At 39.6% G+C, this 27,891-nt stretch overlaps 1 protein-coding gene across 1 annotated transcript; it reads left to right on the top strand.

The window, feature by feature from the left end:
* Positions 1-49: 49 nt before the first annotated feature.
* Positions 50-27,427, top strand: ZDHHC2 (zDHHC palmitoyltransferase 2). The gene is made up of 13 exons (XM_083630679.1): positions 50-496; positions 10,965-10,991; positions 13,901-13,995; positions 15,296-15,416; positions 16,397-16,466; positions 16,835-16,867; positions 18,097-18,217; positions 19,799-19,931; positions 20,026-20,152; positions 20,265-20,357; positions 21,080-21,192; positions 21,850-21,927; positions 22,104-27,427. The coding sequence occupies exons 1-12, from the start codon at positions 295-297 to the stop codon at positions 21,888-21,890; spliced, it is 1,176 nt and encodes a 391-aa protein (XP_083486805.1). The 5' UTR covers positions 50-294; the 3' UTR covers positions 21,891-21,927; positions 22,104-27,427.
* The last annotated feature ends 464 nt before the right edge of the window (positions 27,428-27,891 follow it).

Raw genomic sequence — 27,891 nt, 5'->3', positions numbered from 1 at the left:
TCCTAGCTAGCCTGTGACTGGCGGGAAGGAAGGACGACGCTCGCGGAGCGGGGGGAGGCGGGAGGCGGCTGAGGGGAGGAGCGGCCGCCGCCGCCTCACGCCGCTCCGCCCGGAGAGGGCGGCACAACGGGCGGCCGGGCGGCCAGGCGGGAACAGGGGGGAAGAAAGCCCTGGGACCGCGCAGGCGTCGCCTCCGTCGCCGCCTCCGCCGGCGGGGATGTGCGTCGAGGGCCCCGGGCTCCCCCGACGGACCACCGAGCAGCTGAAGAGGCCGAGCGCTGAGCGGGCGGGAGAATGGGGTGCGGGAAGATGGCGGCGCCGGCAGGGCCGGCGGCTTCGTCGAGCATCTCGCTGTCCCGCAGCAGCAGCAGCAGCCGCTCTCGAGCGGGAGGCGTGAGGAGAAGCTGCCAGTGGCTCATTTACTGGGTGCCGGTTCTCTTCATCGGGAGCATCGTCGCCTGGTCCTACTACGCGTACGTCGGCCAGCTCTGCTTGAGTGAGTCCCTGGAGGCGTGGGGGAGAGAGGAATGGACGGAGATAATATATTTATTCTATATATATGGCGGGGCGCGGGGGAGAAGAGAGTTTCTCCAGAGGCACCTCTGGCCAAAGCTCGCCTAAGAAATCGGGCGCGGGCGCGGTTCGGATATTGGCCCCGACTCCTCTCCCGGCGAGCCTTTTACCTTTGTCTTCTTCTTCTTCGACCTCAAGCCTTAAGCTGCGTCGGGAGCAGCATGAGGGGCACCTTTTTATTTTATCCTTCCTGCTTGCCTTACGCCCTCCTCCGTCCCTCGATAATAACGCGCGCGTCAGAATTTGAACTTGACGCCTTAGGGGCGTGCTGGGGGTTTTTTGTGTGTGTGTTTTTAAACTGTTGTTTGTTGAGGTAAAACACTATTAACACGGATTGCGCTTTCAATAGACCCGCATGTGCGTGTGTATGTGTGTGTGTGTGTGTAAACACGCGTGCACACGCGCGCTCGTTCACTCAGAGAGAGAGAGACTGTGTCGCGCGCACGCTCAGCATAAACAATCGATTGCCCCAGAGCGGACTCTCCTAAGGCAAACCGGCCGCTGACACTCAGCTGATACCTTCCACAAGAGGAGGAAGTGGGCACTGCGGGTTGGGAAACATCCTCGTTTGTAGCTGACAGGGAGTTGGGCTTTTGTTTTCACCCCATATTTCCCCCCAAAAAAACTTTTCCCCCCCTTATATTTTTCTTTCTTTCTTTTTGAACACTTAAAATGAAGAATAGTGATTTGGTGCTGCTCTTAATCATGATAGAAAGGCGAGCTTCCTGGTTGGGCTTTTTCCTGTATGGTGTGTCTAATCTGTGTACATGATTGCAGTTCCAGGACTGATTTATGTGGTGCTCTGGATTATGTAATGCAGAGTAACACCACTGTGATCTTGGATATGTAGGTCTGGAATGTTTTCATGTTGAACAAAACATCCTGCTTCTTGCCCTGCCTTGGGAGTGGTGACAGCAGCATCTAATCCGCTGCTGCTCCTACCGCAGGTTGTTGTTTATATGCTTAGCATTGCCTGGGCTGAGCCAAGTAGGATCTTTCTCTTCACAATCCCATGTGTTAAGAAGGATAGACTTGGGTAGAAAACACATGTACACACACTCACACTCAGAGTGCCTTGGGTTCTCTAAGGATAGGCATACAGTTAACTTGTGACGTTTAGCAGGTGCTCATTGTCTAAGGGCCAAATGGTTGGGACCCTTATGTGTCTGATTTTATAATTGTGGCAGACAAATCAATAGGGGACCCCCCGGAGTCCAGGGAAACAGCACCACGGCTTCGCCTGACTCAGGACGTGGAATGTATTTCTGTTTAATGTGTATATTTACTCTAGCCCAGCACACATTGCTTATTAGAAATGAGCAGATACAAAATATAACCTACTTGGCAGGCACTGTATAGAGAATAGTAAATCTTCCTTCATCTCCTACCCCAACATTATTTTTGTATGGTTCTGGTGTTAAAAAGAGATCTAGGGATTAACTGGAGTGTGATTTTTAGTAGTCTTGGCCTTTTCCTTAATCTGCTAAGAATAAAAAGGAAGGTCTCTTGAGAGATACTCTGCCTTTTGTAAATGGTGCCTCCTGGGTTAATTAAATGCTAGAATGTGCTAAGCTAGGTCCCAGTCATGCACTAAAAAAATCTTGTGCATGCTGGTTTACTATTGTGGTGGTGATGCATATCTGCAAGATAGTAAACAACTAACAGCAGTGTACCTCCCACACAGAGTACAACTACATTATGAATTTCTGGGAATTAAAACTGTACACCATTGCCATCTTTTCTATATGCTTTACTTTCTCGAGACACACACACACAAATGTGCTTTGAGGATTTGGATCAAAATATGACGGTTTAATTCTGTTTTCTGCTATTGTGAATAAATTTGTGCTAGAGATAAAAATGCACTTTATACTTTATTGTGGACAAGGTTATAATTGTATATCTATAACATGAAATAAAATGTCTTCCATGTTTTAGTTTCAGAACTGTAAAATAATGTTAAGTGTGCTAAAGGCTAGCTGCTGTTATTTAGTAGATTTTTTGTTGATCTTCGGTGGTTGTAGTAACTTTCATTCTTAAACATACAGCAAATGCTTTAAAAGCTGACATCCCATGTTTAAGACTGCCTACATAGGTAGTGTCCAACTTTTAAAAGAAGTGTTCTACATAAAGTCTAAGGTAGATAGCATCACTGTTTTAGTGTATATCATACTAGTAGTCTTCAGCTTCTCAAACCTGGGGCCAATGCAGGATGCAGTTATCAGTTTTAGTACATATGCCAATTTTTCCTTTTCTCTTTCACTCTTCCTCTGTCTTCTACTTTTTCTCTCCTCCCCCAATCTTTTCCCTCCTCTGAACAATGTAAAGAAATGAACAAGAAAAGGGTAGAGTTGCATGACCTAGTTTTGAGACACAGCCTGACCCAATGCATTTCTCGTTTATTGATGTGATTTCCCCCGTCCATTTGCATAACAGGCAGCAATGCACTATGGGAGAGAACAGATTGTTTGTCTTTAACACCTGATATTCAGTGGTATATTGCCTTTGAATATGGAGGTTCCATTTAGCTATCTGGGCCAGTGGTGACCGTACACTTAAATCTAACAAATAATAGGAAAATCTTTTAGTGTACTCCCATCATATGGATTCAGTTTTTTAAAAAAGCTTCCAGTATATAATGTGTGTGAGAGTCCTGCTTTCAAAAAGTACCAGACTGTATTCTGTTCTGAGACACAGCAGGATTGCCAGGGCTTGGAAGACGGGTTGCTACAAACATAAGCACACACCACTTGCTCTGACTCTTCTGCAAGGCTCCTTGTCAGGCAGTAAGTGCAAAAGAGATGCTCTTTCTTTACCTTTGTGGAATATTTAGTGAGAATGAGGAAGCTGAATAGCTGCTAGAAACAACTATTGACTCCCAAACCCAGTGATAGGTTGTAGAATCCTGATGAATGGTTAATAACCATTGATAGGCTTCTCCCCTGTGCCAATTGGATATTTCCCATTAAAAAAATGGTTAATTATAAACATTTTTGTCTTCAAAATCTAGACTTTGTTTAAAGACACAAAGTAGCTGAAGGAAAGCACTTTTAAGTCCTTTTTGTTTCGGTGGGAAAGTTAGTGTGTGCATAACGTTAGCAGGAATGTATCCATAGTGGTTATAAATAAAGCGATTGGACTAGGAATATTAGATTTCAATATGAAATTTAATTCTTCCTCACCTATTAGCTTTCGCCCTAAACATTGTGTCCTTAATCTTTGGGAAAGATAGGGCAGATTCTCATGACCATTTGGACAATCATTGCCTTATCAGAGATTACTGTACACATTGATGGCTTGTGATCAAATCATAATCACATACAGGATCAGATGTTTAGCATACCATTTTGATTAATGTTGTGCCTAATAGTTTTAAGATTTGTATCTCCCCCAGCCCTAAATACTTTCTGTGTCTTTAACTGGGTGCCCCAAGAAGTTACCAAGCATTTATTTACTTACTTCATTTATATCCTACCATTCCTTCAAGGAACTCAGGGTGGTAGACATGGTCCACACACACATTTTATCCTAACCCTGTTGGTTAAATTATAGTGACTGACCCAAAGTTAGCCAGTGAGCTTAATGACTGATTGGGTATTTGAATTTTCCTAGTCCAACCTTCTAAACGGAGCCAGCAAACTGGCACCCGCTGGTGCCATGGCACCCATGATCGCCTTCAGTGGCATCCCTGGGCAGGGACTGCAGACTCTGCTTTCATTTTTTTAAAAAGCTTCCATAGGAAGCAAGTTGTAAAGCAAAATGCATAGGTACCCTTTTAAGTGATCTCTGTGAAGTGAGCCAGACTGACTGATCTCATCTGTCAGTGATTTTATCCAATAGGTGAATTCAGAGCTTTGACAGATACCAGGCAGTAGGAATCTGTGAGGTCCCAAAGAGCTGTTGTTTTTCCCTCCCCATGGTCCTTGGAATCTCTGTAGTTTGCCCTTTCTTTTTCCCTAGCAACTAAGATGCATCTTTCTTGTGGTGGGTTTGTCTCAGATCAGATAACCCCCAGAAATTAATTTTTGCATATGCTACAGCGCAATACATGTGGGTGGATATTAAATAACTCCCCTTCCCACAAAAGGCAAATGTGTAAACTTTGCAGATAGGCCTAGGATTGTCTCCTGTGCAGGAGCTAAAGATCAAGCACTCATTAAGAATTCACTGTATAGTTTACTTACAGCACAGTGGTGCATATGTTTATTCAGAGGTATGTCTTTGTGTTTAATGTGACAGCCTAGGCTTTGGTTGGCATGGCGGGGGGGGGCAGGCTTATTGTGCCTTTAACAGCTGTATGATAGGCAGAAATTCAACAGATTAATCCTTTTATAGTATGGAAATTCAATTGTAGAGAAAGTTTTGCCTACGATTTATGGTTTGCCCCCCATGTTTTGTCATACCATGCCCCCTTTGCAGCTATTTTATGACTAGCACCCAAAGTACTCTCTCAACATTATAATTGTGACCACTGGACCAAAATAGTTGGTGACCCCTGCCCTATATTAACACATTTTTTATTTGATTTGATTTATACCATAATATTTCATTGTATTGTTTAATGTTTCTAATTTAACATTATCTACCTTGATCAGTTAATCACATTACAGTATCATCACAGTACATGGGATTTGTGCTGCCATTCTCAAGTTAATTCCTGGGGTGGGTTTTTTGTTGTTGTTATCTTTAATTTTCTGTGCCAGATATTCTGTAGCTAAAGACAAAGAGTTTTATCCTCCTTGTTCCTTATTTTCTTGTAATACTTTTCAAGCCACAAAACTAGTGTGTTGTGTTGTTTGTGTCCTTATGCTCTTATTCCCTATCTCTGAAATGCCCTGCCTCCTGATACTAGAACATTTCCATCAGTTTTGGTTTTGAAACAATGTTTAAATTCATGCTTGTTCTCTCAGTTTCTATTCATTTAATTTTCCTTCATTTCATTTCCTGTTGTGTCATTCTCATATCTCTTATATTTTTGTCGATTAGATAAGCTTGCAGACAGTACTGTGCTTCATTTTATTGTGCATCACTTTGTTTTGTAACTGCTTTAGAAGTTATGGTGTCATTGTTATGGAACCTTGTTTTCCCCCACCCCTGCCCTTGATGGTTTTCTGAAGGTGACAATTACCATTCAACCTGCTATTCTTCTGGTGCTGCAATCCTGTAAATACATACCTGAGAGAGAGCCATCTTGCATTCAGTAGGACCTAATTCTGAGTAAGGATTCATAGGATTGTACTGTGAGTGAATATGAACAACCTAGAAGTCTAAGCAATGGTGCACAGAACACTGTGCCGAGTGCCACAGCGCACAGAAATGTTGTTTACCTTCCCACCACAGTGGTACCTATTTATCTACTCGTGCTGTAATGCCTTCGAACTGCTAGGCTGGCAGGAGCTGGGACAAAGCAATGGGAGCTTACCGTATGCGCGGATTTGAACTTCCAACCTTACGATCAGCAAGTCAAGAGGCTCAATGGTTTAGACTACAAGATGTAGTGCTGGCCACTGGCTTAGAAGGTCTTTTTAAAAAAATCAGACATTTATGGAGGATAGATTTGTCTGTAGTTATTAGCTGTGAAGGCTAAATGGAACCTCCATGTTCAGAGGCAGCATCTGAAAACCTGGGAGTTGAAGCAACAGTGGGACAGGGCTATTGCTGTTATACTCTGTGTGAGGGCTTCCAATAAGCATTTGGTTTGTCTGAAGGAAAGAAAATAATGGAGTAGATGGACATTTGGTCTGATCCAGCAGCATTCTTATTGCATTCTATGCAGCTGTTATCTCTACTGCCTCATAGATATATAAGTAATACTATATACAAGTTCAATGTGTTCTTAACTATCAGCACCACATTTGGCACATGCTGAAAGACAAATTGGCTGGGATTTTGCAAGTTGTGTATTAGAAATGGCATTAATGCTCAAGTTGCCTTCATCCAAAGCAGTCAAAAACCATTATGATATACAATGGGTGTACTTATTTAAATCGTTTAAATAAAATATAGAAATACAGTCATACCTTGTCAACGGCCTGGTTGACAAACAAATCAGCTCCCGAACACCGAAAACCCGGAAGTAAAGTGTTCCAGTTTTTGAACATTCTTCTGAAGCCAAATGTCTGATGCAGCTTCCGCTTGAGGGCAGGAAGCTCTTGTAGCCAGTCGGAAGCCATGCCTTGGTTTTCGAACGGTTTCGGGAGTCGAATGGACTTCGGGAATGGATTAGATTCAAGAACCAAGGTTCCACTGTATGTATTAGATCTCTGTAATTGCTACTGGAGACTTGCCAGTACAGACAGTGACTAGTTAATGTGTATCTCAAAGTTGCTTATGCACACACAGTGCTGAACCAGGAAGTGACCGAAAATGTCACAAAAAACACCAAAAAAGTGGGTGGAACAGGGGCATAATAGGTGGGATGTGCTTATACGCACTCTGCTGATGCATGTGGGGGCCGGGAACAGAATCTCCATGTGAAATGGTCATCAGCTGTATTTGCTGTAGCTATAAGGTTAAATAAACTGTTTTTTTTCACCCTCTCGTCTTCTTCACCTTTTCATATTCCAATACTGAAAAAGAGCCATGTAGCACTTCAAATGCTAACAGATTTATTGTAGTAGAAGCATTCAATAAAAAACATATGCTACAATGAATCTTTTAGCATTTAAGGTGCTACAAAATGCTGCTGTTGTATTTGCTGTAATGGATTAGCACAGCCAAACCACCCCCTCTGAATTTTTATCACTCTATCTTAATATTTTTGCAAACCATACTCGGAAGGAGCTGCACTGGAACTGCTTGTGAGGAACTGCCTCTGACACATAATTTGTACTTGCATTGCATGTACCTGCAATGCAGCCACTGATTCTATAACCTTACTTCAAGGGGGAAGACTGTAGGCTTCTGGCCAGGAATGTTGAAATAATTTTAAAGAACATAATTTTTTAAAACTGGTATTCAGTTTTAAAACTTGTATTTTAAAACTGGTATTCAGCAAAAAGACACACAAATGAAGAATAATTATGACCTGACCTCTGGGAACAGCGGGGGACTTTTCCTGTTAATCCAGAAGCAGGGATATAGATAGTATCTTCGAGCCAAACTGGAATTTGTATGCAACTGTGTATGACTCTCCCATGCTTACCCACAATTAAGTTTGGAGAAACAACTAAGTGGGAGATTTGTTAACTCTTCTCACCACCTCCTTCTTCCCACGCCACATTATACCCTACTCTCAGCAACTTCTGCCAGCCTAGTAGTTCAAAAGCATACCAGCACAAATAGATAAATAGATACCACTGCGACAGGAAGGTAAATGGTGTTTGTGTGCTCTGGCATTCTTCACAGTCTTCCGTGCACCAGAAGCGGTTTAGTCATGCTGACCACATGACCCAGAAATCTTTCTGTGGACAAACTCCAGCTCCCTCGGCCTGAAAAGCGAGATAAGTGCCGCACTCCATAGTCTCGTTTGACTGGACTTAATCATCCAGGGGTCCTTTACCTTTCACTTTACTCCTAGCAGCTTTTATCCCTCACATAAAATGTCAATCTTTTTTGTGTGTGTGTCCATGAGTACATCTAAAATCTTGAGAAAGTGTCATGAATGCTGTCACAAAATGAGAACCATAGGAATACCCATTCACAAAATGACTGTCAATGACGACCAATTGCAAAAACACCTATTTCATAGAAGGCAAACCCTCTTCTTCCTCCACATAGGATAAAGAGAATCACACAAACAAACACATACACATGCCTTAAGGAGAAATCACATAGAAACACACTCTGCTACTTCCCTTCTTATTTGGATCATTTTACTTGCACTCCCTCCAGATGCATTGTGCTGGTCACTGCTGTAACAAACAAAAAACTATGTCTTCATACTTTACCTTCTTACTTGCCTGTTTTTGGTCCTTATCTCATCCAGAAAAAGTTCATAGAGGCAGGATGTGGTAAAGAGTGATGATCCCCTGGTCATCTCGGTGTTCTTTTTAAGGTGGTGATTGCTTCCTTCCCTCTTCTGAAGGGAGAAGAAAAAGGTGGAGAGCTTAGGGGCCTTACGGGCACCCTAGGAGGTCAGCATGGCGCTCAGCTATATTCATGGGCACCATGTTAGCTATACCACAGCCCCAACAAAATGCCAAATGCATATACAGCCATTTGTCTACTTCTTTTGCCCAGGAAAACTGGTGTTATATATGGCCATGGTGGCTGGGAGCAGTCAGCCCTGTTTGAATTCCATAAGTGAAGTTAGTTGTGGCTTGACTAACTTGTTTCATTGGTTTCAATAGAATTTAGTCATAACTATGTAGTATATGGGCTATATCCTGCCTTCCTCTCTGGGCAGTGTATTAGAGACTAAACAGAAACAAACCAGTATGTCTCAAACAGAACAGTGAAAAAGTATGGTGTATTAGACATAACACAAAACAAGGAGAACATTTTGTATGTACTCTATGCAGAAAGTAATGTGATTACAAAAAACAGCAACCCACAAATGACAAGGTCCTGGAGGTTAAAATTGTAATGATAATTCCTATATCATTTCTTAATTTTTTCCAAGTGGTTTTAATCTATTACATTTTCTGTTTGAGCAAGCATGTAAAATAGGCCACTTATTTCCATATGCCCAAAAGGAATATAGGCTAAGAGAACGTGACTTGGTCAAGACCACACTCAAATCTATGACATTGATGATATTTGAACCAAAAATCCTCAGTGCGGGTCTTTGTTTATCCATTAGGCAGACCAGCTCACTAGATAGCTTTGCTTTTTATGGCACATAAAATATTGGTTGAGTCATGTGTAAATTTTTAAAGGAAAAGTTATTGAAAAAAGATGATGTGACAGTTAGGCAATACATTGAAAGTATTTTAATTGAAATATTTGTCACATAATTTTACTGTGACAAGTATAATTAATATGCAGCAACGTCTGGTACTTAGCTATATATAGACATGAAGCAGAAGCACTTTGAAGCATCGTTGAAATGAATGAGAAAGTTAAGCACATGCTTAAATCTTTCCAGCTGAAATCAGTTGAACCTCAAATGCATGTGCATCCCCATACATTGTAAGCATCCTCAATTTACTCAGTAGAAGATGTTGGACAAAGGACCTCAAGGTGCCACTTAGTCATATTTGACTTGTTTGTTTCTTTATTCAGGAGCATTTTTCTCCCACCCTTAAGCCCCAAAACTCCCAAAGCAACTCACATAATATCAAAAATGAATGACAGTCCCTGCCTACAGGCTTACATTGTAAAACTTTATAAAACATAATGTGTATCAAAAGGGATGGGGAGAGAAGAAGAACAGGTAAATTCAGGTACCAGTTTTGAAGTTACTGAGTTTGGATCATAACAAACTTGAATGGAAGTAGTTGAGGAAGAGCAGGAGCTAAACAGAGCTGGTCTCAGAATCGGGTGGGGTGAGACCTGCTTTCCATCTTTCCCTCTGCTGCTGCCCAATGCAGTGTTTGTATCTCAAAATACTACAATTAGTAAAACCTAAAATTGAATTACATAACCCACATTTAATTCTTTTACCACCAATGCAGTTTAGATCATGAAGTGTTAAGGCTGTATACCTTTAGAAATAAATGAAATAAAATTGATGCATGGGGGAGAAAACTACCAATAAGTCATGGTTGTGTATCACTCTATTTCAATATATGTTGATACCACTTGTAGATAAATTGTTAGTGATCATCCAGTTGGTGATCCCATTTTAACCTTATAGCTAACAATAATGGGAAATTTCAGTTTCAACCCTCTAGCTGTGAGAAAAGGGCATCAAGACCCTGGGAGCCAGGAGCCCCTTTCCCTCCACCACCACTCTCAACCCCTTTGGGGGGAATATCTCTGCAGACTAGCACTTTAAGAGTGTTGTCTATCTTAATACTTTCCACTGGCTTAAGAAGTCTTTCCTATCTCAAGTTGAAACTCCTGTATCCTCTTCCACACTAGAACTTACTGAGAAGAGTTGTTGTTTAGTCGTCTAGTCGTGTCCGACTCTTTGTGACCCCATGGACCAGAGCACACCAGGCACTCCTTGTCTTCATTGAGAAGAGTATTTCTCCTTTTAATGCAGTTCTGGCTGTTCACCCACTCAAGGATCTAATCATCTTTTCAAGAGAGAATACCGGCCCCTGAATGTTCCCCCTTTATTTACTTATAAATATTGTAACTGCTAGGATATTATCCTAGGGTGGGTTGGTTGGTTGGTTTGTTTTGGAATAGATGTTTAATTGATCACAGCAATTTACAAAGTAAAATATTTATATTAACTAACAAATGTACACATTGTCTCAAGAAGATGGGAATGTCTTGTTTGTGCTCAAATAATGGCAACTAATATTTTTTCACTTTGTTTTTTTCTGTCTCTCTTGCAGTAACCATGACAAATATTGGAGAAAAAGGTAACTGTTTATTTATTATTACATTTATGTTTTGCTTTTCTTACAATATCTCAAAAAACTGTATATAGAGTTCACTTAGCTTTAGCAAGGTTTTACTACACATTTCGTGATTTACTCTCTGCATTTTGATTCCTACATCTACGCATGTAATTATTTTTATTTAACTTATACCAGGATGAGCAGTTTTGAATTCAGGGCCTGCCAATAGAAGAATTACTGACAGGCCTGGAAAAAATCTTTTTCTGTGCAGTACTAGTAGTAAAAAAAAAAAAGGAAAAAGCTGTATCTGGTAGTCATCTAAAACTGATACAGAATATAAGGCAAGGAGAGAGGGAGAGAAGGAATGCTTATGGAGATATGATTTTGAATCAGCTTGTGTAAGTTACTCAATAATCAAGTTCAATATCAATGCAAGTAAAGAAGGATAAAATAGACTTTTGGTAGAATCCTAGTCTGCATTTTATTACTCCTTTTCTTGATATCCTGATTACTGTTTGTATGGGGGCGTATTTAAGAGTGTGCCTCCCCTCCCGCACAGTCTGAAGTGGCAGAAACTGCTGCTTTATAGTAAATGTTGGAAATGTGGGCAGCTTCTTTATTTTTTCCCTCATTTGGGGATAAAAGAATAAAAAATTTCCCCATTTGGGGGAAAAACAAACTATGCTGTGAAGCAATTGTGGTTGGTAGGCCACTGCAGATGACACAAAGCTCTGTTTCTGCTGTTCAACAATTACTAAGGAAGTTGTTTATGTTCCAAATTGGTGATTGGAGGCAGGAATGCACAAGATGAGCATTAACAAATTGATATTTAATCCAAACAAGACACAAGTGCTCCTGGTCAGAAGAGAGACCAATTCTGGAATAGGGATTCAGCCTGTTTTGGATGGGGAAGAATATTGTTGAAAGCTTTGGCATTCACCTATAAAGTCCTAAATGGTTTAGGTGCAGATTGACTAAAGGATTGCCTCCTTCCAGACTAGCTCGCCTCCTGCTTAAGATCTAGTGGGGAGAACCCTCTCTGTATTCTACTTATAGAAGAACCATGGATGGTAGGCACCCAAGAGAGGGCCTTTGATGTGGCCACACCTAGATCTTGAAACACCTTGTCCTTTTAGGTTTGAATGCCTCCTTCCCTGGACAATTTCATCAGTTGTTGAAGACCTTTCCATTCCAGCAAGCTTTCACTGCAGCACTTTGGATAAGAGTCTGTGTTGAAGACTACCAGTTATTTGTCGTGCCTGTCATATCTGTATTTTATTAATATGTTTTATTGTGTATTTATGTAAGCTGCCTTGAGTGAAGTGAAAGCCTTGGAAAGGCTGGATATTCTTATTAAGTAAATAAATATTCTTATTTAAATAAATACAGTGGTACCTCGGTTTTTGAACGTAATCTGCTCCAGAAGACCATTCGACTTCCGAAACATTCAAAAATTGATGCATTTACTTACGGAAAACTCAAACACGGAAGCCATGTGGCATGTTCGACTTCCAAAAAGCATTTGAAAACTGAAGCAGTTACTTCCGGGTTTTTCGCATTCGAAAACCGAAATGTTCAACTTCTGAGACATTTGAAAATCGAGGTACCATTGTAAATAGTTATTAGAGTGAAGAGGTTCATCATATTCTTAGATCAGCGTTGCCAATCTGGATATGTCCTCACTGCCAAAAAAATCTCCCCCCTCCTATCCCTCGAGCAGTTTGGCAGTTTAAAGAAGTTTCCTTTTCAGAAAGGAAACTAATAAGATGATGAATGAATGCATCACTGTGTGAATGATCATGAGGCACTTATAAAAACAAACAAAAAATGTGGAGAACCAATCTGAAGCATGCAGGAGGGGCAATACCAGGGTTCATTTTGCTGGTGTGCACATCATTTCAGTTGCAAACCTGGGTGGAATCCAAGCTCACACTACTGCTGGAGAAACTGCTATGAGGTCTGGTTCCATATATTATATCTGTCCTCATTGCAAAGTGATATTCACTCAACCATTGCTGAAAATCAGCAGCTCAGAACCTTAATTTTGGAATCCTTAACTGGACCCTTCACTGAGCCAGTAATGTCAGTCATTGGGAAGGAATTATTTTAACTGATTCCATCAGGCTTCAGATGCAGAACTAATGAGACTTGTTCATGGCTTTGTAGTCAGCCTGATTTAAACTGTAAGTGGTCTTAAGTTATGTTTTTATGACTTCTATTAGATTTTATCTATTAGTAATGACTGTAATATCACTGTGTTCGTTTTAATTATTTTAAGTGTCCACAGCAGTGGGAGCCCTCTATGGTGATGGGAACTTATCAGATGAATCAGTGAGTTAATTAAATAAATAGAAATAGCCAACAGACAAGCTCATCTCTTAACGCTGCGTTCTTCAAGAACAGCCAGATAAATTTCCCATGGGTTTAAGGGAGGATACCGGAGGACCTTAAATTGCTTGCGAGTACACCTCATCTTTCCTCCCTCTCGTACCTTGGTCTGCTCCTGTAGCTTCCAACCTTGCATGACTTTACTCATATTATAGTTGTTGTCTCCTGTGTGTCCTCCACACCTCCCCCAAATCTTCTTGGTGGGCTTGGGAAGTGGGGAGGAGAATGGGAGATAATTTCATCAAGCGAGCAGAAATGCTTGCACTGGCAGAATAATCAAATTAGTACAATGCTAAATTGCACCCATAGAATTCTTCCTAGTAAACCTTACAAGTCTGGCTGCACATTTTCTGGTAGTGCTACATAATTTCTTTAATTACCCTTATTTTATTTTATAGTTGTGCTGATGTCTTGATAGCACTGTTACCTACTGTGGACCCCTTGGAAATGTTTAGCTTCATCTTGGTTGTCTGTATATTTCTCACACTATTATGCAGTTTCTGTAATTTGTTTAATGCCTTAATTTTATGTCTTTGATTTAGTGGTGTGCCTGCTTGCCTACCATCTATTTTTCACGATGTTTGTGTGGTCTTACTGGAAAACAATCTTTACATCACCAATGAATCCTTCCAAAGAAGTAAGTTATGGTGTGGTGTAAGAAAAATGCCTTTGTTAATTTTGTTTCTGGTGTATAATATCCCCATTTTTTAAGGTGTAAATAACACCTTGTATGAATTCGTTATCTCTAGATCCCATTCACCTGAAGGCCACCAGTTAGCAAAACATGGTCATTATTGATAGTTGCAAACATTTTACATCTGGGTAAATAAAAGCACAGTGTTCTTTCATGCACTTTGGTTTGTCTGTCTGTTTGAAATATTTTTACTCAGCTCTTCAGCAAAAAGAAAAAGGCAATCCTTGCCTTCAAGCTTACAATCCAAAAGGCAAGACACATAAAGAAAAGGACTGTGAATGAAAGAGGAAAGAAAACCAAAGCACTTGGTCTTAATTTTTTCAAGCTTAGCAATAGGACTTAATTATGTCTCCTATTGAGACTATTTGAGGGTTGAAAAGGTTGACTTTTCAAACTATCTCACCTGGGGTTGAGATGTGAATAATATGGAACATTGAGAAAGTTAGGCTGCAGGCTTCCTGTTTCCAGTGTGCCAGGAATGAAGTCTCTCCCAACACACACACACACACAGAGAGAGAGAGAGACTGAGATAATCAAATAATGATGAGGGAATTTCATTATCTGCATTCCTCTTAGGTTGGAAGAGGAACCAGGCTCTCACCCACAGTTTGCCTGGCAGTCTGGCACTCGCTTCCCCATGGAATGCGAAGGCAGGCAAAGGTCCTGGGTTTTACTAAAGTTTTGCAAGTTTTATTAAAAATATCTGCACAAGTGAGAATGGAAGAAATTGGAATATAATATGGAATTTAACAAAATTGGAACTGTGTGAGTGAGAGAAAGAAACTGAGAGGGAAGGGAGGAGAGAAATGCTATGCTTTGAAAATATAGAGCAAAATCCTCCCTAACCTCCATTATCCACAAATGAATGTGTTCAAGATAAGGATAACTGGCCATAAATCAGTGCCAGGGAGGAAAGGAGTCAGCAGTGGGAATAAAAGATTTTGGATTAACTATCTGCAGTCTGGATTCAGACCATTCTTCCTAGGCTGGGAGGCGCACACATAAAGCATAGAATTGTAGAGTTGGTAGGACCCTGAAGATCATCTAGTCCAACCCCGTGCAATGCAGGAAAATGCAGCTGTCCTGTACAGGGATTGAACCTGCTACCTTGGCTTTATCAGCACCATGGTGTAACCAACTGAGCCATCATGCAAATCACCTGGCACATCATAACCATGTATTCAAGATGTGTAAGAGCAGTTACCTATTATTGTGCTACTAATTCAGTTTCCTTTTTTTCTAGTACCACCTGACCTATGCAGATAAGGAACTGTTAGACAGAGAAACTAGAAGTGAAATCCATCAGGAAGTGCTGAGGAGAGCAGCCAAGGACCTCCCCGTCTACACAAGAACAATGTCTGGAGGTAAACAGTTGTTAAGATTGAAGCGTGGGAAATTATTGTTCTTCCTGAGGGAATTCTCTTAGAAGAGATGCCTGTAAAACTCCCTTTCTCTTGTGCTTTGTATGATCAACTTAAAACAGATTGGGAGTGCCTGCAAAGCTCCTTTCAACCATGTCCCACCTTTACCTGGGGGCAGATGGGAGTGGCTTGCCCAAAACATGCTCACAGGCCAAATGTGGAGGCCTGAAAGGCTGGATTTGGCCCACAGGCCAGAGGCTCCCCATTCCTGGGCCTGGATAAAGGTGAATACATTTAAACACCATCTGGGTAAATCATAATAACCTCAATCCAGTTAGGAGCTTTACAAGCACAGAAGCAGTCTTTGTATGCATGCCCATAGCTAGTTGGAAAATTGTATGTGTCACTCATCAGCCTGATGTAGCAACTAGCCTGAGAATTGGTGGTAACACTGACCAGCCATGGCGGGCCTCCTCAGTCTCAGCCCTCCAGATGTCTTTGGCCTACAACTCCCATGATCCCTAGCTAGCAGGACCAGTGGTCAGCGATGATGGGAATTGTAGTCTCAAAACATCTGGAGGGCTGAGTTTGAGGAAGCCTGAGCCATGGAGTGTATGTGTGGATTTAGTTCTGTTCCCCTTCAAAGCAGCCAGTTGAAATGATTGCCAGTAATCTTTCAAGCTACATGAGTGCAAAGTTAGTTTTGGCATAGTGACTAGCAGTGCAATCCTAACCATGTTTACTTAGAAGTAAGTCCTATTTAATTCAGTGGAACTTTTTAAGGGTGGTTAGGACTGCAGGCTTAAATCAGCTCATATTTTTCACCTGGTATGGTTAGAAATATTACATTATTAGCAAGTTAAGACATGAAAAAGAAACATGAATTTATTGGCAGAACATTTCCCCCCCTTACTGCATCAGTTTCTGGGACCAGCAGAACAGTAACGTTTATGTTAAACAGAAGTCTTTTTCTGTCTTTGCAGCAATCAGATACTGTGACAGATGCCAACTTGTAAAACCAGACCGTTGTCATCACTGCTCTGTTTGTGATAAGTAAGGAACAAATATTGCAAGGCTATGTAGCATTTCTGTTATTGCTGAAGGAGTTGAGCAATGAAAATTACCTGCATGGATTACTGGAGAAATTATATATACTTAAACATAGTTTTTTTATTTTATTAATGGTTATTATTTCTTTATAAATTAGAATTTGATTATTTATTCTCTCTGTGTGGAATTCTGCTATTATTTACATGTGTGGATAGCCCGGTGATCTCATTGGGACATAACACCTGAGTAACTCTTTGAAAAAAATTGTATGCTTAATATTTGAGGCATTTCATTTGGCATAGACTATTAGCTATCATCACAAGCTTGATACTGCCGATTATATTCTATTATTGTCGTTTGTCTTTTTAAAGATGTATTTTGAAAATGGATCATCATTGCCCTTGGTAAGTAACCATGTTACTTCATCACTTTGGATTATATAATATGGGAAACAAACACTGTTTCCTGATGATGAGGGGTGAAAAGTTTTACTCATAAGATCTGAGAAAGTGGCATGACAAGATCTTGTGGCAATAGCACAGCATTTTGGGGGTAGTAGCCTTGCAGCAACGGTGATAACAGTTGGAATGGAATCACCTGTTTTTTGCTTTTATTTTTGTTAAACAAGGTGTTGATGTATTACAGTATTTTAATATTTTTTTGGAAGCCACCCAGAGTGGCTGGGGAAGCCCAGCCAGATGGGCGGGTATAAATAAATTATTGTAAATTATTGTCGTTGTTGTTGTTGTTGTTGTTGTTGTTGTTGTTGTTGTTGTTGTTGTTGTGTGTGCTATCTTGGAGATGAGTACCACATAGTCTACAGCTAAGGAAAATAGAAACGTTTCACAAAATGGCAGGGAATTGCTATTAAGGAGGAAAGTGACACCTGTGTTTTACATGGTTAGTTTTTCAAGTATTAAAATGTTATGTGAGAACTCCTGCTAGATGGGACCACATTATTCCAAAGAAATCTAGATACAATAGATTTTTAATCGTCGTTTTAATTTTAATTTTAGAAAAACAGGAATAAAAAAAAAGAAATTATCAAAATAACAATTTATGCCAGGGAAAAGGAGTGTCATTAATCTCCAGTAAAATAGCAACATACAGTAAACCAGAACTGGTCAGGGTGGTGTCCTGATGGTGTTGCATTTTAACTGCCATCAACCTAGCCAGCAAAACTCAGAATATGTAGTCCAACAGTATCTAGAAGATACCACATTAGCTATTGTGCACAGATTTTTTTGGCATTGGAGTTCCATCTAGAACAACCATAGAAGCCGAGAGAAAAGTAAATCTTTTCAACAATAATTTTTTGAAGTTCACGCATGGGAAATATGGATGTATTTTAGTGCTTGAGTATACTGCAGCTAGGATGTGCTCCTTGTGCAAAGCCCAGGGAGAATATCTGAAAAAGCCCAGATGCCATTGGTATGCAAGTGAGGACAGACATTTTTTTGTTTGCAATATTCCTCAGCACCCAGTCATTACTGCTTTAAATAGAGGAATTTTATTGATTAGAATGGATTAGAAAGATGGGAGGTAAATACATAGTTTGAGGCCTATGAAGAAATATAAATGAAAATTAATTATATGTGTGTATTTTCAGTGATGCAAGCTTCTTTTTCCCTAGGGTGAACAACTGTGTTGGATTTTCCAATTACAAATTTTTCCTTCTTTTCTTGGCATATTCTCTGTTATACTGCCTTTTCATTGTTGCAACCGATTTACAGTATTTTATTAAATTCTGGACAGTAAGTTTTAAAAGTATTTCATGTTTCAAATATTTAGCTCTGTAAACATAAACATGTTGACTGCTTATATATAGGGTACAATCCTAAACACAATTACTAGGCAGTAAGGAAAGTAAACCCAGCTGGATACAGTGGGAATTATTTTCAAGTGAAAACGCATAGGATTGTTCTGCTAACTAATGTTCATATATTATCTATTTTTAGACTGCATTTTAGACTGTTGTGAACCACCCTGAGATCTACGGGTATAGGGCAGTATACAAATTTAATAAATAATCATAATAAAATAATAATAAATTTAGAAGAGTTCCACCTCAGTGTTTGTAGTCACGGTCAGTGGTTATGATTTGGTAAGGGAGAAGAAGAGTAATAAGCTTAGTTACAGGTAGGTAACCGTGTAAGAGTAATAAGCCTGTTAATGCTTTGGGGAGGAAAAACCTGTCGTTGTTTTTATGCTAGCTGACAAAGATCAAAAGCATTTTAAAAAATGGCATATGGCCTACGTTCACTGTTAAAAGCCACTCAGGGTTGATGCCAGGTTTGTTAGGGCCTTTGGTGGCAGTGACTCTCTGTCTGCCCCTTTCCTTTATCCTACCTGACAGGCAGTCTCAGCAGCAAAAAGAAAAAAGCCAATCTAGTAGCAAGTGTATAATGCCTCTGTTGCCCCAATGTAGCATCACTCTGGATCAATGCTATGTTGGGGCCTCAGTGGCATTGTATGGGAGTTAAAATGGCGGGCCATAGCCAGGTTCAGCGCTGAGAAGAGTAATCATTGTAAACTTCATTTAGTTGCACTTGGGTTCCATTGAAATCTATGCTAACTGTTATTTTAGTCCAAATTAACTTAGCAAAGGAATTTAACTAAAACTGATTTACTCTGGATTCATATACAGGCCACTGCTGAATTACCATTTAAAGTGGTTGTCGAATATCAGGAATCCTGTCTGAAAATGAGAAGTTACACAGGGAAAGAATGCATTATTACTGAGGCATAGTAATTATGAGTACTGTGATACAATACGAAAACGAAACAGTGCTTATTAACAAATTTAGCCTTACTTCCTGAGGCTGTGATCCATTAGTACCCATAGAATATTTGCCATATACGGTCATACCTTGGTTTTTGAACAGCCTAGTTCTCGAACGTTTTGGCTCCCAAACATTGCAAACCCGGAAGTGAGTGTTCTGGTTTTAAACGTTCTTTTGGAAGCTGAATGCCTGACAGGGCTTCCATGGCTTCCAATTGGCTGCAGGAGCTTCTGTCCTGCAGCCAATCAGAAGCCATGCTTTGGAAGTTGAACGCTTTGGAAGTCGAATGGAGCTTCCTGCAGCCAATCAGAGGCCACGCTTTGGAAATCGAATGGACTTCCGGAACTGGTTCCGTTCGAATTCCAAGGTACGCAACTGTATCTTCCACCATTCTCCCAAAGTATTAGGGGTGGTGTGTCTGGGTGAGTCCCAGTAATTCTTGAATAAAATTTCCTTAGCAATTAGAGAAGTTCAACACAGGTGATAAAAGATCCTTTCTTTTATTTCCAGTATAAAGCATTGACATTCCTCCCCCCCTTCCTCTCTTTATAGAATGGTCTTCCTGATACTCAAGCCAAGTTCCATATTATGTTTTTATTCTTTGCCGCAGCCATGTTTTCTGTCAGCTTATCATCTCTCTTTGGATATCACTGTTGGTTAGTGACCAAAAATAAATCAACATTAGGTGAGGATTCATAATTTGATTCAGTCCATATTCTGTGAACTGTGTGCACCGCTTTGAATGGGCTGAGGAATGTAAACATCTCTTCCCTTTCCAGAGGCATTCAGAGCACCTGTTTTTCGACATGGAACAGATAAGAATGGATTTAGCTTGGGATTTGACAAAAACCTAAGACAAGTCTTTGGGGATGAGAAAAAATATTGGTTCCTGCCAGTGTTTTCCAGGTAGGTGTTGTATTGAAAGAAAACCAGTTATGTTTTGAAACCAACAATGAAAGTTGAAAGAGTTTTTAATGCTGCTTGCCTACTTACAATGTTGTTTCATTTTACTTTTCAGCCTAGGTGATGGATGCTCCTTTCCTACCTGCCTTGTTAACCAAGATCCCGAGCAGGCTTCTACTCCTTCTGGACATAGTTCTTCAAACAAAAAGTAAGCCTATATTTATTCCTTGTCTAGTTTCCACTTACCTTGTTTTTTGTTTCTTGCCTGCTGCTTAGATAGTAGTCATATTAACATTTAAGTGTACATTGGCATAGAAGCACTCTCACAAGTAGCATTTGAGACACATAATTAATGACCTTGTACAATCCATAATTCTTGATTGTAGATGCAGAAATGACTGTACATAGCATTCTTCTATGCGATCATTTAAAAACAAATACACATACATGCTCCATATTTTTACAGAATGTTACTCTCTCCAGTTCCTGAGGGCAGGGACCATCTTCATGCTGGTTTTTGTAAACCACTCTTGAGAACATTTTCAGCAAAAGGGCAGGGTATAAAATTTATAAAATAAATAAGTACTGCAATTAAACAAACATGGTACCCATCATGCAGCACATGAATGCTGCATTGTGACAAACCATACCATATGAGCACTCTAATACCCAGCTATTATCCTATCTCAATGAGGAGTTGCAAACCTCTAGCTTGCATCTCCTGCTGCTCCCTCTAGCACACATGCATCAGCAATTCAGACTAACTTGTTTAGGCACTGGAATTCATCAAATGCACCAGGAAACACAGAGCACCCAAGTTGGAATATTTATAGGAAAAATAAAAACATTGGTAATGAGATTCCTCACCCTAACCTGGCGGTCTTCTAACGATATTTTTGCTCCTCCTTCAACATTTTTGTCATTGAATAGTGAGAATAGTCATCATTTTCCTGCTAAACCATTACGAGACTCCCAAAGTCATCTCCTTACTGACTCTCAGTCTTGGACAGAAACCAGCGCAAGTATTGAAAATAACAAATCGGGTAAGAGATTATTGTGGCTTTTTTATGCTGTGATGTTTTCAGGGTGACTTGCTTGCAGGCCTAGCTTTCAGTCCGGTTTGAAAACAAAATAAAATTTATCTACAAAGCAGATACTATATGAGCAGTTCCTTTATACCTAAGCTCTAATTTGAAAACTGCAACTTTCTGGGCAGTGAGTGAATTAAAAGCAGGGGATTTCTGGCAACAAAACGGGGTCTGTTGAAATAAACATGCATGAGAATGCAGCACAGCTTGTCCTTTTAAAAAAAGTTCCCTGAATCAGTTGGGCATTGGTATCTTTATTACACATACCTGCTCCATGGACCACAGTAGTCTTTGGATTTTGAGACCTATTCATTAAGTATAGAGACCTCATACTGATGACCAAACTCCACAAGAGGCATTTATAATATTTTTGACTTCCTGTTATGCATGCAACTGTAGGCTATCTGAAGGACAATATTCTCATATTTGTCAAAGCCTTGCCAAGATCTTTTCCACTGCAGACAATATCCATTGCCCATAGTATCATATATTTTAGAGAAATTAAGGGTAGCAGCAACAGATATATGTTGAAGGGATGTAGAATTCTGCTGCTGAGGCTGTGGTAAAAAAAATAGGAACCACTGCTTCAAAGCATCATTTTATTTTTCAAAGGTATGACCAATCCTGCACTAACGATGGAAAATGAAACCTAGTCATGCAAGTACAAGAGAGAAATTCTGGATCTTTAAAGTAAGTTGTTCTTTTTAAAAATTAACTTTCTTGACACCTTTATAATTAAACAAATTTCTCTATTATAATCTTCTGTAGTTCATGATCTGCATGTGATTTAGATTGTGGACACATGATAGCCGTTACATCAGAACCCTTTGTTTTTCATACTGGTGTACTCTAATGCTTTATTGTAGTTAAGAATTGTTGATGAGAGGATGAGGGATTCCTCGACAACATCAGCATCCATTGACCAGCTGTTCCAGTCCACTGCAGCGTGGATGTGCCAGAAGATATTTCAAGATCTAATTTAGCTGTCTCTGTATCATCACTTGAAATATAAGACCCGTTACCATCTCTTACATGTATGAAAAGAATGTTTTGGGTAACACAAATTATTGTTAAAATTCAAAAGGAATGTCTTGAAGATTACACATTGGGAAAGCAGGTAGTCTTTCCTTAAGACGTACAGGACAACACCTAGTCCTTTTTAAAGGACTAGGTTAAAAGGGGGATTTTTGCATTGGCATTGATAGCTCAGGTGAGTGTAACCTATTTTCATATAACCTGAACCTGCTCTTATGGCAATTCTTGAATCTTTTAAGTTTTGCCTCTGGTTTCCACATACAAGTTATCTTTAACCATGCAAATATATTCTCAACTTTTAGCAATTGATTTGGGGAGCTTAGTAGGCTAGAATGATTGGACTATATTTTGAATCCTACCTTCAGCTGGGTTAGTCACACTTTTAAATTTAAACTAACCTCAGTTAGATAGGTTGGATAAGTTTTAGGAAAGGTTTTGTTTGATGCTAATATAATAGTCCCCCCCTCCCCACTTTATACATGACTCACCTACTTCTAGCTAGGCTACAATTTCTCTTAAATCATACAGGGGAAGCAGAAGACAAACTCCATCCTCAATTTATGTGCATGTAAAACATGATCGGAGCAAAGTTTAGTGAGACTATAAATGTGTGATTGTTTACTATTCAGTTATTCAACCTTATTAGGAGTGTTTGATATTAATATTCCTTGAGACTGCTAGGCTTCAAAAGCTTAACCTAAATTTTGTGCCTTTAAGAGGCTCCATTTTAACTATATGAATCTTTTCTCAGTTTGATTTAGCATCCTTAAATTGCTGCATTCCTCATCATTACCCTGATGATGTACATATAAGATGTATATTATCATGTAGAACATACTAAAATTAATTACTGTGATAACTACACTCTGGATTATGAAGCCAAGTGGGCTTGCAGAGACCCTTTTTATTTTAAATGAAACTAACAGTTGTTTAGGCTTTTGTAGGATTTGTCAGACATTTCTGAAGCCAAGAAAACTGAAGTTTCATAATACGTTTTTTATCAGTGCCTTTGCATGCACGGTATCTCAGATGAAATTATATACATTTAATGGATCACATAAAATACATTGTGCTGTTTACATAAAATAGGTGGTAATATTTAATTCCAAGATGGTTTGTAGAAGTTGGTAATATTATGAGCAGAGGAAATTATACGTAACTCACAAGGGTGCATTTGTGAAACAAATTGCCACTTTAAAATCAGTTGGGTAGTCAGATTTTTAAATTATTATAGACACAGTAGGATGCATATCTGGCTCCGTGACTTACCCTACAGCTGCAGTTGCACCAAGTAAAAATATTTTTTCAAAAGCAGGAGGACCATTAGAGCCCAGTTCCTGAGTGAATCACTGTTAATGTTTTTCTGAAACATTAAAAACGTTATTTCCTATTCTTCAGGCAACAAAGAAGACTTGGAGGATTACTTCAAAATTATTCACCCATGTAAATAAGGTTCTATTAAAGTGATATGGTATGATGTCTCTGACATCATTGCCATTATAACTGGAAGGCCGCCCCCCCCCCCCACGCAACCCCTATCTACATTTTAATCCAAATGAGTCGTTACAGGTTCAATCACCAGAAGTGCCAGAATATGACCCTGGGATATTTGAGATCATTGTGATCTGCATTACATAGTTTTACACAGTATGTGCAGACGTGTTTTGCAGCCAATAGTTTCTATAGCATAATGTTGTATTTACTTAGTATTCAGTGTTGAAAGTGGTCATGAGAATCACAGGGACCGAATGGAAAAGACTGGTACTTTCATTGCTTCATCATAATGCACATTGTGATGTGTATTCTGGTTATGCAGGGCTGCCTTTGATACTTTACCAGCATTCATTAAAATGTGTATAAAATGAAGGGGAAAGCTGAAATTCAGTTTTCGTGGGACACATTTATTACAGATAAAATCTATCTTATAGTATTTTTCAGTAAAATTCAGACTATCAGAGCACGTTTTAAATATGGCTCACATTGCTGCATCATGGAAAGGAAGATTGATGACTGTGTCTGATTCCAATATTTAAACATACCTCCTGGGAAAGTGGGGTTCATGCAAAAGATTGAGCCAGCCTATGATGGGTGTAAATGCATTATCATGATGCACTTTTTCCAGCTAATTCAGATGTCACACATAATTTAGAATGGCTGTTTTACATCCTGACCGTATTTTCTTGAATGTAAATATCAGTGCTATCTGTGAACGATGGGGCTTCACAATAAAAGCGTGTGGGATTAGGGAGTGAGCAAATAGCAGAAGTGGGTGTCATAGGTAGTAAGTGGTAATGTAGGTATGGCTACTGCAGAATTTTAGAGAAGCTCTATGACTTCCTGTTTCTGGAAATGCAAATTTCAAATTCCTTCATAAATTATAGTACGGGAGAAAGGAATCTTTTCGCACTCCACCTCCAACTGCATGGCTAAAACACCGATTAACTGAAAACTAGGACTCTCACTTTAATTAAAGACATTTTGGTCAATTGTATGGGTTTTGGCTGACTGGTCAATTTAATCTGCTGATTAAATTTGCATAAACTTTTACACAGGTAAAAACAATAATTTTGAAGGAACAAATATACTTTTGTTTTTAGATGAACTATTCCCTCCAGTGTATAATGGAAGGGAAATGTCTCTTAAGAAGCTGCTTGCTGTCTTAAGTCTGTAGAAGTAATTATGTTTTCAAATGTCTGTTTTTAAAGCTGCAGCCCTATTTAGCAGAGGACACAATTTTAGGTGATTAAAATGTTTGAGTGCTTTGATTACATGATAAATCATTGCAGCCCTATTAAAACATTTTGGTTATGTGCCAAGGATTCAAAATACTCCTTTTAAATGGTTTCATAGTTCAGATTCCATTACAGCACATAGGGAGTAACACGTCACTATATGAAGCAAAATATTAATACACCCATTAGGAACTACTTGGTCAGCCTATGTATTAAATTCTTTCCTTCAGAATTAATAGTTCTTATTTAATGTGTAAAACAGTATGTATTTCACATATGCCACTATTATATAGAATGCAAAGTACTAGTAGATATGCTTCTAGTGCATACAAATATATATGCCTACAGTGCTAGTAGTACTATGATTGTACTATACATTGCTTTTAGACAATTGCTGGCTTATACCATCTACCCCTTTTTCAGGTGATTTTTTTTTCCAGCCCCAAATGCATTTACATTTTAATAACCCCCCTGTATGTGCTGGACACAAAAATTTCTAATCTTCCCAAAGCATGGGTGATTGCTGTTTAGCAGGTGATCTGTCACCTCACCTGTTAATGTCACCTCTAGAAGCACTGGGAGTACTTGTACAAACTTTTTTTTTAAAAAAATCAGACTGATCTGTAAAGTAAAGCCATGTCCTGTGCATCCAGGGCACAAAGGAAAGTGAGCTGAGACACGACGCAGGGAGTACTTGACTCTAGCTTACAATAAATTTTACGAGTGTGCTTTTTCACCTTTATGAAGCTGGCAAAGGAGGGACAGTGTGACCCATCCATGTTCAGTTAGCAAATGTTATTTATTTTTGCAGGCTTGTAACTTTCAGGCTATTTCACAAAGGTAAAAGTAAATGGGACTAATTAAGAGTGTGCACTGCCTAATCCTTTGCTAGCTTCCACCTTTACATTTTGAACACTCCTGTCAAGATAATGTTTAAATCTTCTCCCCACCTCAAATCTCATCTAACCTAATCCTTTATGGACTAAAAGGTTGGGCAGAACTGCAAAACTCACACAGGTCATCCAAGACAACAGACAATACAAAATGTACAAGCTGAGAGTAAAGCTAAATAATGCTATAGATTACTGTGTTTTGTTTTTTTCAAATTGGTGACAGGGTACTAATTTTGAAAATACGGCTTTTTGAAAGTCCTATATAATTAAAGCTAAAATTCTGACCTAACGCCAGAAATGTTTTTTACTGCTTTAATAGAGGATGCACTGTTACAATGGCTTTTAAGATGAAGAGTTCTGGGTTCAGTTACTTGTTTTCATAGATTACAACCTGCATTATCCCCAGCCAACATTGCCAATGGTTAGGGATGATGGAGGTGTGGTCCAGTGAATATCTGAAGGGGTACAGCTCTCCCATACCTGCCAAAGAAGAAACTTCATGTGAATTTTAGGAAATAATTTGTGGGTAGAATTTGTTCCTACTCCTTCTCAGTGTTTTCACCAGTGCCAAGACCACTGCTTCAGAGACTTACTGTTATCTAATGCACCAGAAACTGTAACGATTGGGACTCCTTCAATTCGCAACATAGGAAAACTATTTAAAAACTTGAGAGGATTTTGTTCTGGTGTTAAACTAAAATAAGAGCTGTAACATTGCAAAAAACAAAAACACCCTTTTCTTCCCCAAATCTACAAGCCAGATGCAATTAAAGAATGAGACCTGTCACTGAAGACACTATACACAGCTCACAACCTATTCTGTATTGAAGGGGGGAAACATTTGGGTATGAAAGCTCCTTGTCAGTACTGTACATCTCAACATTCCAAAAACAGCACTTGTATAACTTTGTTACCCAGTTGAATGAAAGTGGGCAATGATGGAACCCAGAATATATCTGTATATTGCCCCACAGAAGTTAACTCCAGTGATTCACTGGTTACTCTATAGTTAAATTACTTTACATGACTATCAGGTGAATGTTTGTTTATAAAATGGCCAGGTGAAAAAAACCATTGTACAGTGTGACTGTTACAAATTAGCCTTTTGGACTACTCAGGGTACTGCGATTGGACAAACTTTACTTCACCTCTGAAAGGAATCAGTTTTTGAGGACACAGATGACATTACTCTGTAGGTATGCTCTGCTGGTGATTTGTTTGCTCCTCTTCCTGCTTTACTTCTTCAGTGATGCTGTCAAGACTTTTGAAGCAGAATGAGGAGTCCTAGCTTCCAAAATGCTCTGCTCCAGAACTGCTTTTAACTGGGTCATCCCTGTAATGAAAACACATTCCCAATGCTTGCCTAAGTACATGTTTGCTACGAAGCAACAGTGTACATATAACTACCGGTCTTGCAAAGAAGAGCTTCTTGCATTGCTTTTGTTTGTACTCTGTAAAGCAGTATTATGTATTTTTGTATCATATCTTGCTGCTGGGGAAAATAAGAATAAAAGAGACAAATGACAAGAATTCTGCCTTTGAATTTGAGAACTGGAAAGGGCCATGTGCAACAACGTAAGCAGTGGCACTGAAAATGTTTTACTAACATGGCTAGCATGCAAAACATGCACCATTCACAGCTGGTGCAAGTTTTATCAACTGTTACCAGATACGATTTTTCCCACTGCCCAACAGAGACTTTGGTCAGCCTACTGCTGGCATTTGGTCACCAAATGGGTTTCCCACAAGGGAATGCAGGCCTTGACCTCAAGCAGGTTGCCCACTCCTGCAACAAAACTAAGTAAGCATATCACCAACCGAAGCCTTTAGAACCAAATCTATCAAGTGGTCCCTCCACACCCAGAGCAAGATGTGGAATAGTGGCTGTGGCAATAACTTACCTGTAGTTCATGGTGGGGATCAGGATCTGGCCCACCTACTCAGCCATCCTGACTGGGAATCACAGGGTCCCCGTTCCTAAAGTAAGTAAGATT

This window comes from Podarcis filfolensis (genome assembly GCF_964270895.1).
Source record: "Podarcis filfolensis genome assembly, chromosome: 9".
NCBI classification, from domain to species: domain Eukaryota; kingdom Metazoa; phylum Chordata; class Lepidosauria; order Squamata; family Lacertidae; genus Podarcis; species Podarcis filfolensis.
Note: the sequence above shows the minus strand (reverse complement) of the source record. Positions and strands in the feature narration are given on the sequence as shown.